At 37.9% G+C, this 11,978-nt stretch overlaps 1 protein-coding gene across 1 annotated transcript in view; it reads right to left on the bottom strand.

The window, feature by feature from the left end:
• The window catches only part of LOC107731821 (nuclear mitotic apparatus protein 1-like), a 21,432-nt gene extending 11,038 nt beyond the window's left edge, over positions 1-10,394 (bottom strand). Inside the window, exons 1-17 of the mRNA XM_016543004.1 lie at positions 10,339-10,394; positions 9,737-9,782; positions 9,474-9,559; positions 9,291-9,370; positions 8,532-8,617; positions 7,843-7,911; positions 7,612-7,702; positions 7,321-7,468; positions 6,355-6,491; positions 6,120-6,231; positions 5,911-6,028; positions 5,679-5,819; positions 5,443-5,556; positions 1,459-5,247; positions 1,157-1,366; positions 888-1,048; positions 511-796 (exon numbers count right to left, since the gene is read on the bottom strand). Of these exons, the coding sequence (XP_016398490.1) occupies positions 511-796; positions 888-1,048; positions 1,157-1,366; positions 1,459-5,247; positions 5,443-5,556; positions 5,679-5,819; positions 5,911-6,028; positions 6,120-6,231; positions 6,355-6,491; positions 7,321-7,468; positions 7,612-7,702; positions 7,843-7,911; positions 8,532-8,617; positions 9,291-9,370; positions 9,474-9,559; positions 9,737-9,778 (5,670 nt within the window). The 5' untranslated portion in view covers positions 9,779-9,782; positions 10,339-10,394. The remainder of the gene's footprint in view (positions 1-510; positions 797-887; positions 1,049-1,156; positions 1,367-1,458; positions 5,248-5,442; positions 5,557-5,678; positions 5,820-5,910; positions 6,029-6,119; positions 6,232-6,354; positions 6,492-7,320; positions 7,469-7,611; positions 7,703-7,842; positions 7,912-8,531; positions 8,618-9,290; positions 9,371-9,473; positions 9,560-9,736; positions 9,783-10,338) is intronic.
• Between the last annotated feature and the right edge of the window lie 1,584 nt (positions 10,395-11,978).

Genomic DNA, 11,978 nt, shown 5'->3' with positions numbered 1-11,978 from the left:
AAGCACTAAAAGTTTTCCAGTTAGCGTGTTTTCAACTTGTTTATTTTCATTAAAAAAAATACGGCATGCAGTTGCATCAAACAATGGTATAAACATCAATGTAAATTGTGATAATCGTAATTAATAAATCGCAATTACAATTTCAAGGGAATAATCGACAATTATGATTTTTGTCATAATCGTGCAGCCCTACTGCTATATAGCATTTCCTTGGTTACCGCTGTAAACACAGCATCTGCACTTATAAATACTACCCTATTATGTATTATACAGAGGCAAGATGAAAATAAAATACTAGGGATTTCCCGCTTGCCAAACTCACATTTAAATGACATTTTTCAAATTGGCACCTGACAGGAATTGTCTCATAAATGTTGTTTCTTATGCTCGAAGAGCATTAACCATTGGCTCTTTGATTTGGAAGGTGGGACTTACTTTACAAGAGCCAACACAACCTTTTTTGAACCCAAGAAAGTGCAGGAGGCAAGTAGAAGGTTGTGCATTTCCTACCTTAGCCATGGTGATGTTGATAACTTGCGTAGTACGTCGCCTGCGAGCCGAAGCGATCAACTTCTTTGCAGAGTCAACCACAAGATCGCCAATGGAAGTGATACTGGACTCTAGTTTGTGTTCAAAGGCATCGTTGTGGTCCCCTTTACGCTTGTTGCCTTGTTGACTCAAAGGCGTGAAGTAGAGAGTCTCCAGGGATTCGGCCGCCAAGGCACGACGTTTAGCGGCCAAGCGCTCAGAGCTACGAACCAGTGGAGTGCTGGAATCACCCAGTACTGCAGAACAACTGCCAAATTGGGAAAAAATGTACAATGATGCTGCATGAGTTCCATGGAATACCATGTTAGAAACCTATACAGTTGGGTTGGTTTAGTTACCTGTTAGCATTGAGTGAATCGTTCAGCTCAAACTCCAAGCTGTCTGTACTTGTGTCCTGCTGTTTATCTGGGACTCTGATGTACAGACTTTCTCTGTGTCTCATGTTCTCTTTGTCTTCCATCATCTTCTGCTCTCGCAGTTGCCTGTCAGCAAAGTCCACCTAAAACAAGCACACAATTAAACAAGAAATTGGACAGGAAACTCAAAAAAATGAAAGCTCGATCCAGTCTCAATTCCACATTCTTTAAATATTAAGCAGTAAACTAACTTGTGCCTCCAAGCTTTTCACTTTGGCCGCAAGGTTCTTCTCCTTGGTGCTCGCCTGGTCTAGTTCCATGCGAGCCAATGTCATTTCCGTCTCCAGAGCTTTGACTTCCCTCTTGCTGGCCTCCAACGAGTGCTCGAGAGTTTTGTTGAGCTCCTGAGCTTCCACCAGCAGCTGCTTTTTACTGTTGTAATGATTCTTGGCCTTCTCCACCTGAGGAAGTATAGCAAGTGATGATGCATAAATGATCATGCATAAATATGCACGAAGAAAAAAAACAAAGAAAGATGTGATTGTAAACAGACCTGTGCTTTGTAGTGCTCTACTGCTTCTGACTTAGTCTTCAGCTGCTCCAGGAGTTCCTGATTCTGCTCCTCACACTTTTGAGAAGCCGTTTTAAGTGCAAGGATGGAACCATTTTGCTCCTTTACCTTCAACTCCAGCTCAGCTTGAATCTTCTGAGAGGCGTCACACTCCCTCTGGAGAGACTGGTTGAGAGAACTCAGGTGGTCCTTTCCTTGCCTCAGCATCTCCAAATTCTGCTGGTACCCATTAAGTTGACATTTGTCGACATTAATTTCTACAATCCTCTTCTCCAGGTCCTCTTTCGCCTGATGCATCTCAAGGACATCTTTCTCCTTTTGTTGGCACAGTAGTTCCATCTTCCTGAGCTTCTGATTCAAAGTTTGCAGAACTTGGTCTTTATCTGAGACGTCACGACTGGCAGTTTCCAATTGTCCCTGAAGGGTTTCAATCTTCTCTTCCAGCACTCTGTGGAGATCGTCTTCAGACTGTTTGGCCCTTAACTGCTGATCATTTATTTCATCTTTAAGATAACTTATTTGAGCTTCCCTCTCAGAAGCAAAAGTGGAGACCTCTAGGATTTTAGCCTGAAGTTCAGTCATATCTTTCTCTAGCTCCTGAGACTTTTCTTTAAGGTTCTCTTTGTCGCAAACCTCCTTTTGAAGCAACAGAAGCTCAGATTCTTTCTGAGAAGCTGTAGTTGTCAACTCCACCACTTGCGTCTTAAGAGCAGCCAAGTTGTCTTTTAATGTGTTGCGCTCAGTCTCTAAAAAAGAAGTTTCCTGTTGCTTCTGCACTTCAATTTCTTGGTAATTTCGGATTTCATCTTTGAGAGAGTTTACTTCAGTTGACAGAATGGCTCTTTCCTTTCTCACCATTTCCAAATTCTGCTGATACTCCAGCAGCTGTTGTTTCTCAACAACAAACTCACCAATCTTCTTCTCCAAGTCGTCCTTTACCTGATGCATATCAAGGACATCTTTCTCCCTTTGTTGGCACAGCAGATCCATCTGCTTCAGCTTCTGATCCAAAGTCTGCAGAAGTTGGTCTTTGTCTGAGACGTCTCGACTGGCAGTTTCCAATTGTCCCTGAAGGGCTTCAACCTTTTCTTTCAGCACTCTACGGAGATCATCTTCAGACTGTTTAGCCTTCAACTGATCCGTCAACTGATCTTGAAGAGAATTAACACAAACCTCCCTCTCAGAGGCTAGTGTGGAGACCTCTAAGATTTTAACTTGAAGTTCACTAACCATTCTCTCAAGTTCCTCACGCTTGGCAGTCTCAAGCTCCTGAGTTTTTTCTCTAAGGCTCTCTAGTTGGTGAAGCTTGTCTTTAAGCAAGACAAGTTCAGATTGCTTCTGTGAAGCTGCAGTTGTTTCCTCCACCAATTTCTTCTCAAGGGCATCCATGTTCTCCTTAAATGTTTTGCGTTCAGCCTCTAAAACAGATATCTCCTGTTGCTTCTGCACTTCATCTTCCTGGTAATTTCGGATTTCATCTTTGAGAGAGGTTACTTCAGTTGACAAGTGGTCTCTTTCCTTTCTCAATATTTCCAGATTCTGCTGGCATTCGGAAAGCTCTTGTTTCTCAACATGAATTTTAACAATCCTCTTCTCCAGCTCCTCCTTTGCCTGATGCATTTCAAGGACATCTTTATCTTTTTGAAGGAAAAGCCCTTCCATCTCTTTGAGCTTTTGATCCAAAGAGCCCAGCAGTTTTTCTTTATCCGCAGCACAACGATTGACCATATCTAGTTCTCCTTGTAGGGTGCCAACCTTCTCTTCCAGCTCTCTGCGAAGATCTTCTTTAGACTGTTTGGCAAGCGATTGTTGATCCTTCATCTCATTTTGAAGGGAAATTACTTGAGCCTCTCTCCGAGAGGAGAGAGTGGAGACCTCTAGAATTTTGGCCTGAAGCTCACTCACCTTTTTCTCAAACTCTTCACGTTTAATTGTCTCAAGCTCCAGAGCTTTCTCTTTCAGGGTCTCTTGATGGGAAAGCTCCTGTTGAAGCAAGAGGAGCTCAGATTCCTTTTTGGAAACTGTGGTTGTCACCTCTACCAACTGGTTCTGAAGAGCAGCCAGATTTTCCTTCAAAACGTTGTGGTCAGCCTGTAACAAAGACACTTCTTGCTGGGAACGGCAGATTTCCTCTTGGAGAGATGATACTTGAACGGAGAAATGGTCTCTTTCTTTTCTCAGCATTTCTAAATTCTGCTGGCACTCATCCAGTTGTTGTTTCTGCTCAATAATCTTCTTTTCGAGGTCTTCCTTTGCTTGATGCATCTCAACGACATCTTTCTCTTTTTGTTGGCACAGCAATTCCACCTGCTTCAGCTTCTGATTCAAAGACTGCAGAAGATGGTCTTTGTCTGCAGCATCACGATTGGCAGTGTCTAGAAGTTCATGTAGATTTCCAACCTTCTCCTTCAGCTCATTGCGTAGATCATCTTCACACTGTTTGGCCCTCAATTGTTGATCCTTCATCTCATCTTGAAGAGAACTTAGGCAAGCTTCTCTTTCTGAGACAAGAGAGGTGACCTCTAGGATTGTGGCCTGAAGTTCACTCACGGTCCTCTCAAGCTCCTCACGTCTGGCTTTCTCAAGCTCCTGAGCTTTTTCTCTCAGGGCTTCTTGATGGCAAAGCTCCTGCTGAAGCAAGTGGAGCTCAGATTCCTTCTGTGAAGCTGTAGCTGTCACCTCGGCCAACTGGTTCTGAATAGAAATCATGTTTTCCTTTAACACGTTGTGTTGTGCCTCTAAAAAAGACAATTCTTGTTGTTTCTGCACTTCATTTTCACTGTAATGGCAGATCTGCTCTTTAAGAGATGTTACCTCCTCTGACAGAACCAGCATTTCTTTTTGTTTTTCTGAAGCAATTGAAGAAGCAGAGTCAAGCTCTTGCTGAAGTTTCTTAACAGTGTCCTCATGCTCTTTTCGATTTGATTTGATCATTTCGTTTATTTCAATATTTTGTTCCTTCACAAGCTTTAATTCGTGGTCTACAGAGTCATAGTCGTTCCTCAGATTTCTGATTTCTTCATCTTTTAGGGAAATCTGTTCAGACAGATCGAGAATTTGTGTTCGGAGGCTCTCGATTTTGGCCAAAGCCTGACTAACCTTATTCTCCTCCTCCGTTTTCTCCTGTCTGAGAATATTTATTTGCTCCTGAAGGTCTCTACTGGCCTGCAGATGCTCATCAAGCTCCTGCTGTAATGTGCATGCCTCCTTTTTCAGGGATTCATTCTCTTGTACAACTTTTTGATGCTCTTCCAGCTTCTTCTCATATTCCTGAATGGTGGCTCTGGCGCTTTGCAAGTCAACGATAAGGGCATTCAGGGCGTCCTGCTGTGATGCTCTCTCCACTTCTAAACCCTGGATCTCAGTGTGCAGAGCATTAACCATCTTATCTAAAGAGGCTACCTTCCCCTCCAGTTCCTCTCTCTGTTGGCGAAGGTCAGCAGAGATTTTGATCTCTGCCGTCAACTGCACTTCCACCTGTTGCAGGCGAGAAACGTCACTTTCCAGAGCTGATATCTGTGCGGTAAGCATTTCCTTCTGTGTCCATAAAGCCTCCTGCAGTGTTTCTCTCTCTAAACGGATGTTATTGATGGACTGCTCCAGATCGAACACCGCCATTTGGAGTCTTTTGGTTTCCTTTTCAAAAGAGCCTCTCTCCTCAGCCAGCAAAGCCTCAACTTCTGCCTTCTCCTTCTCAAGATGGAAAATAGTGTCCTGAAGCTGAGCGAGTTTAAGAGTCAGATCTGCCAACTCCTGCTTAAGCTCCTCCCACTGAGAAAATGTAATGATTAAAAATGTTAGTCAGAATTGGTCAATTCCGTGATGTTGTTTTCAGTTCTATAAGAAATACTGTTGTCACATATATATGCTGTCCAATCATAATCAGAAATGTCTATGACTGAAAAAATATTGAAATACTGAACATAAGAAAGAAAATTATTATGAAAGAATGATAGAACATCTCACCTCCAAGATGGGCCCCAAAACCTCTCCTTTCTCCTGAGATTTAGCTTTCTGGAGTTCATCCTCCAGAACGGAGATCTTTCCCTGAAGGATCTGAACCTGCTCACTCAGACAATCCTGCACAAGGAGAACAGGAGCAGGAAAAAAGAACACAGATTAACACCAGAGAGTACAATGTAAAAACATGCAGAACATGATTAACAAAATAATATAATTTCAATATAATTGAAATTATCGACCCTTTGTGTGACGGCCTCATTTAACTCCTTCTCCAGAAAATCTTTTCTGCTCTTCCACTCAGTCTCTGCCAATTCGTGAGCCAGTGTGAGTTTGGCAACTTCTTCCTCGGCTCTCACCAGCTGATCGAAGGTGTTTCGCACCTGATGGGACCAGAGACAGGTAAAAATGATCTGATCATGACTTTAAGCAGGACTTCAAAAAAAAATAAAAAAAATAAAAACAGTATCTCACCTGTGCAGTAAGTGCTCCATTCTCCTCTGTCAGTTCATCAATCTTTCTCTCTTTTTGGGAGTTGTCTGTTTTTAAGTATTGGCATTGCTTTAGAACCTCATGCACTCTGTGGAGAAGACTGTACAAGAAAGAAAAAAAAATCACTTTAAAACAAACGTTTTATTCAAATAATTACTGTAAACCCAAATGTGTCCCATATTGCACCTCACCTCTCGTTCTTCTCCTGGAGCTCCAGCAGTGCGGCTTTATGGTCCTTCTCCAGCTCTCCTTGTTCCCGCAGCATTCGCTCCACCCTGTGCTGTAACTGCGAAATCAGACCCTCTGTGTGCAAAAGAGAAAAAGTAATTGAACCAAGTTCATATCAGAGCACCATAGTTCATCTCGTTCACTTCAGGCAGCATAATAAAATTAAAGGAAACATGGTGATGGATGACTTATGAGTACCTTTCTCTGAGATGATGCTGATCTGATTGGCCAGTTCTTTCTCCAGCTCGTCTCTCACGTCTCCCTCATGCGCCAATTCTTTCCGAAGTCTCTTCAATTGGAAATGTGGGGTGCTCATTACGTCCTGCACTGGAGAGCTGGAGGTCAAGGATGTAGGGATATTATTTAGTAACTTATTATTAATATTTCAGAACATATATAATGTTTAATGTATTATTACTACTGACATTTTATATTTGTTGATGTGTATGTGATTGCAATCCATGCTGCAGAACAAATTGCCCTCAAGGGGGACATTAAAACAAAGATAATTTCGGTCTTTGCTGAAAGCGAAATGTCGTTTTAGGATTTATGAAATTGTGTTGTAATAACTACCTTACTAAAGATTAAACAGCAAATTAGGGGTTTATTGAGGCAAAAGTTGTAGTTAATAGTGAGAATTGGTCCTCAAACTAAAGTGTGACCTAAAATTGTATATAACTTTCTACAAAAAATGTTAGTAAGCAATTTTTTCACAATCAAATCGTGTTAATGTGCACATTGTTTATGTCTTGTGGCTATACTATTGAAACATTAAAGTATTTTAATGTAGACAAATTGATTATAATTTCCATTGTAAATTTTCGTTTAAAAAGAAGTTTAAAAGTAAAAAAAAAAAAAAGGAGGGAAAAAGTGGAAATACATTTTTGTGGTAATCAACATTATGCCACAAATGCTGTCAAATTTGAAAAAACAAATGCACAAACTCCTTTAAATATGAACATGTAAAAAGTCCGTTATATTATTTAACAAAATGCTGATTTTTACTGTAAACAAAAGCATTTTCTATTAGCATTGCCTTATTTGTCACCATACAGTTACAACTTTCAGAAGCAGTGACTCTTTTAACATTTTGCATGGTTTTAGTCATGAAGCTTCTTTGTTCTTCACCATGGGATCAGCAAAAAAAAAAAAAAAAACACTGACCAGTCCGAGCTGGAAGCCACTGTGCAAAGCTCTTGAAACTGAACTCTAGGAGGCCGCTGGAACCGGCCGACGATCGGAGACTCGTCATCTGTATTTAACAGAGAGCTGCCACTGCTCATACTGCTGGAGTTCGCAACGTTCTTACCAGCTACACAGTGTGTACAAGACAGATGATTAATAGACGAGCATAGATTTAACTTAACATTATCCAATTCGCTCTCTCGAAAACACTGATGCACCGTAACGTTGAATAAAGAAAATATGATAATACTCAATAACGTGGCTACTTACAGTTTTGGTCTAGAAACTGATCTAGGCCTTCGTCTAAAGACAGACCATCAGCATCATCTTTTACAAAACGAAACATGGATGTAATTGCCGACTGACACAGACAGAGAAAGAGAGACACATAAGAACATACATTATTTCAAAATTCAATATTTGTTGTAGCAGCAATATATACGGAGCTAAGAAAAGCAAAGCATTTAATAAGTGACAGACTGGTCATTAGTAAACACTCACCTCTATATTCGAATCCATGGGGAGCAGGATGCCCTTTTTAAAAGTGCAGTAACAAAGCAGAAGCGCCACCTGTGCACACACATTAACACAAATAAATGCACAACATCTCCTGCATAGCATTAAAGCAACAATTCATCCAAAAATTAAGCTTAGTGTAAGCGACCACAGTCACAAACATGTAGTGAACTCCGCAAAGTTAATGTCTTTCATTTTGGTCTGTTCTTCATACAAAGCTTCAGAAAACTTAGAATCTAGGAGAATAAGTCAGTCATATGAACCACTTTAATAATGGTTTGTTATTAAATGTAAATGAAAACGTAATGACATGATTTAGTTTTTGTTATGCAAAAAAATTTCCAGACATGCAGCATAAATACAAAGCTATTAGCAGCATGTCATTTTCAATGGATTTCCAATCTTTTAGATGCCACAGACCCCAAATATGATCATTCTCATGCAATCAGACCCCCATCCTAATTATTATTTTAGGAGTATTAATTATTTACTATAATAATTTTTTTTGTATTATTAACACTTAATTTAATTATGAGTAATATTTTTAATCTATTTTAATGTATTTATTTTAATTTCATTTTATTGCAATTTTTAGTTATTTATTTTAATATTTTTTTATTATGCATTTGAGTTTGAAAACCCCTGATTTAGAGCACAAATTTACAAATACACACCTTGGCCAGCTGAAGCTCAAGGTCAGTCCCTCCACTGATCTTCTGCAAGATGAGGGAACTTTGGCTTTTGGTGAGGTGAAAGTCGTCTGCACATGGAGGAGAGAAGTTTATTTATGTTTTAACGCCATATCAGCAACAATGGCTATTTTCATTATACAAAAACATACAAGAAACAACAACAGTACTCATATACAATATTTCAGTTAAATCAGTGACAAAAATTCTAAAATTCTTCCAGGAGAGACTTTTAAAAAAAATGTCTTTTAGTATATTTTCTGAATAACATCGTGGTCTAATGTCGTTTAAAATTGGACATGCTATTAAAATATGTTTTAAAAAATTCTTACACAAGTCACAGACTGGTTTCTCTTCTCGTTTCAATAAATATGACTGAGTGAGTCTTGAATGGCCAATTCGACGGAGGAGAGAAGTTGTAATACAGGAACCTTAGTATATAAAATTACAAGTATAGGCTATATTTCTAAATGTAAACTATTCTTATATGTTTCATATCATGCAAACATTACAGGTTGATTAATAAATAGCTCAAGTCACTTTCAAGTGCCTTTCCGTATCCACGCTTTTCAAAAACAATGAGACATATGTAAAAGTATGTTCTGTGTTAATCAACATTATACCACAAATACTGCCAATAAAGCATAATTTGTCACTACTACAACATTTCACATTCACTGCCCAGTCCAGCATTAGTCTAAAAATGAAGCACAAAAGCATGAAATTCCAAAAAGACTAACTCACCCTGCAAAACATTGAAGATTATTTCCACTTTCTTATAGAGGGACAAAGTCTTAAAATCCTCGGTGTTCTCCATCCGCCTTCTAAAGTAACAGATAATGCATTTGTCAGAAGTAAATAAAGTTAGTGCTAGTTATCAAGGTATTTCCATATTTACCACCCAAGAGTCTCAAAGTGACAACTCACAGTTTGAAGCAGATCTTCAGGAGTCGAAGCCCATCTCTCATCGGAATGAACTCCCAGAGGTGCTTCTCTGGAAACATGGTGTTTATCTGTCAAAAGAACAACAGTCACCATATAAAACATCATAGAAGAACATTAAGTGTTTTAAACTATAAAACTGATGTTACAACACTTAAACATGTCAACAGACTACAATAACTGAGACTACTAATCTCATATATTACTCAGTTTTTTGAATAAACAGCAAAATTGGATGACACTCTTACCCATGCCAAAAGCGGTCCCGCCTTGTTCATATTAAACTTCATGGCTCTATTAAAAACATATTTTAAAATTTTACTACAGCACATAAGGTGGAAGAAGAAACAAACCAAGGCTTAATATTTAATGGCAAAGTCCTGTTGTAATTAAACTAGGAAAATATCACACCCAAAGAAGCTTGCTTAATGTTTACACCTAGTTTTAGACTTCTGAATAAAATATGCTACAACAGGCCAAAGTGAACAATTCTAAGGATACAAGACAACATTTGTGTATTTTGATGATAATGAACAAAATCCACACCTAACGTTATGCACTGAATAAAATCACAAACACATATCTATTTTAAAATATATTGCACATCTATAGCCTTAATATAAACATGCCAAAGTGTTATGCAGGGCAGATAAACGCAATATAATCATACCTGCAGTATAATTATAATCAACAAGGAAGCAAGTGTGTTTTGAATCGTTTGTTTACTCTGCAACGTTTTGCCCGCTAACTTTTTACAAAGTTTAAACTTCAAAAACAATACCCTCACAAAATGCCATATAAAGCTGAATATAATTTTTATATATTAATGAATTAAATGTTTTTTTTTTACCTTGATTTTAGGGTGAGATGAAGCAAGGACACACATCGAATCACTCGCTGAAACGTTTTTAAATTCAAACTCTCAGCGTTTACTGTATTTGAACAGCTATTGGTCGTCATGCTTCGTTCTCATTGGCTGTCTCAAATCAAAGTAGCCAATGGAAACGCTGCTTCTTCCGCAACGCCCCTGTAGTCTTTCAAATCTCTCCACTTTTTTTTGGGAAACACCAAATGTCACGTATATTCCACTTTTAGTTTTAGAGAATTTAGAAAATATAGAGTTCATAACCATATTTAATGATGAAACGGACAAAGAAAGCGAAGTACGAAAAAAGAAATCGCACCAGAAACGAACGAACTACATTTCCCAAGAATGCTATACTATGACGATGGTTTCCATGGTAACTTTGTTGCTGGCGTGACCCGAGAGCTGTTATGGGTAACACTTAAAATTCACGACAATGGTGATGAGTTGATAAAATTACTGATTTATTTTGGGTTTACATTTTAATTGCCACTGTATGTAAATCCGTACTTTTTTGCTTTAAGGCCTTAAACTTCGTTTTAAGATTAATCACATTTTCTTATTGCAATTTGTAGTTTTTAATCTTGTTTTCTGCAGTCGGAACATGTTTGGATCTCCAGTGGACTTTTCATTTAGGGAGCTCAACACAGTTTCAGGTGTGTTTATACTTTTAAAATATCGGTTTAAGTAGTATATTAAACTCCTTAATATTTTCGTCAGATAATTAATTTTCTGCTTTTCAACAGTAATGACAATCGGAATGCATTTATTGTTCCTAAATGAGGCATGTTTTCCAGTGAAACATAATAGAATTGTCAGACGCGCAAACGAGTCGTTCTTCTGAGTCGGATCTTTCCAATGAATCGATTCAGTTTACAGAATCGAGCGGTTTTGAATGTCGGTATGAAAACTTCTATTGATAGCTGATAAATGTTACAAACAAAAAGAAAAACTGTAATTAATATTGTTATACAATTAATTGATTGTATAACAGTTTCATCAACACGCATAGTACATTTTTTTAATAAATATAATTTAGTATATTTATTTATATATAATTTATTTAAATGTTTTAAATAAATATAATTTTAAAAAAAACTTTTTTTTCAGACAAGACATGCCTTACATAACATCTGCTGACATAAATATAATTTGTCCCCGTCCAAGATTTTCAGGTTTTATTAGAAGTGAAATGCACAAGTGGAATTATTTCACTAAGTTAGGAGTGAGATGTATAAGTCTACATAAGTCTTAAAAATGTACATTTTATTAATAAATCTGATGCTTACCAATTCCCACATTCACCGATCCAAATATTCAAATTCTAGACGTCTCTTTTTTTGTTTTTATGAAAGAAATAGTCAATTAAATTGTCTAAGAACAAAAAAGCTTTGCAATTCTTTAGTAAAATGCAATTATCAAAACTTGTCACCATTTGCTTTTAATCCCCGTTTTATTTTGTTTCTCATTGTAACTTGTTGCTGTCTATATATTGTATTCTGTATATTGTTCTGAGCATTATTTGAAAAAAAAAAAAAAATTTATTAGAGGTAACTAATTTATCATATACACTCTAAAAAATGCTGGGTTAAAAAGGGACAAACCCAGCTATTGGGTTGTTTTGA

The sequence above is a fragment of the Sinocyclocheilus rhinocerous genome, unplaced genomic scaffold (genome assembly GCF_001515625.1).
Source record: "Sinocyclocheilus rhinocerous isolate Xijiao unplaced genomic scaffold, SAMN03320098_v1.1 scaffold219, whole genome shotgun sequence".
Lineage (NCBI taxonomy): Eukaryota > Metazoa > Chordata > Actinopteri > Cypriniformes > Cyprinidae > Sinocyclocheilus > Sinocyclocheilus rhinocerous.
This window is presented reverse-complemented; position numbering and strand designations above follow the sequence as displayed.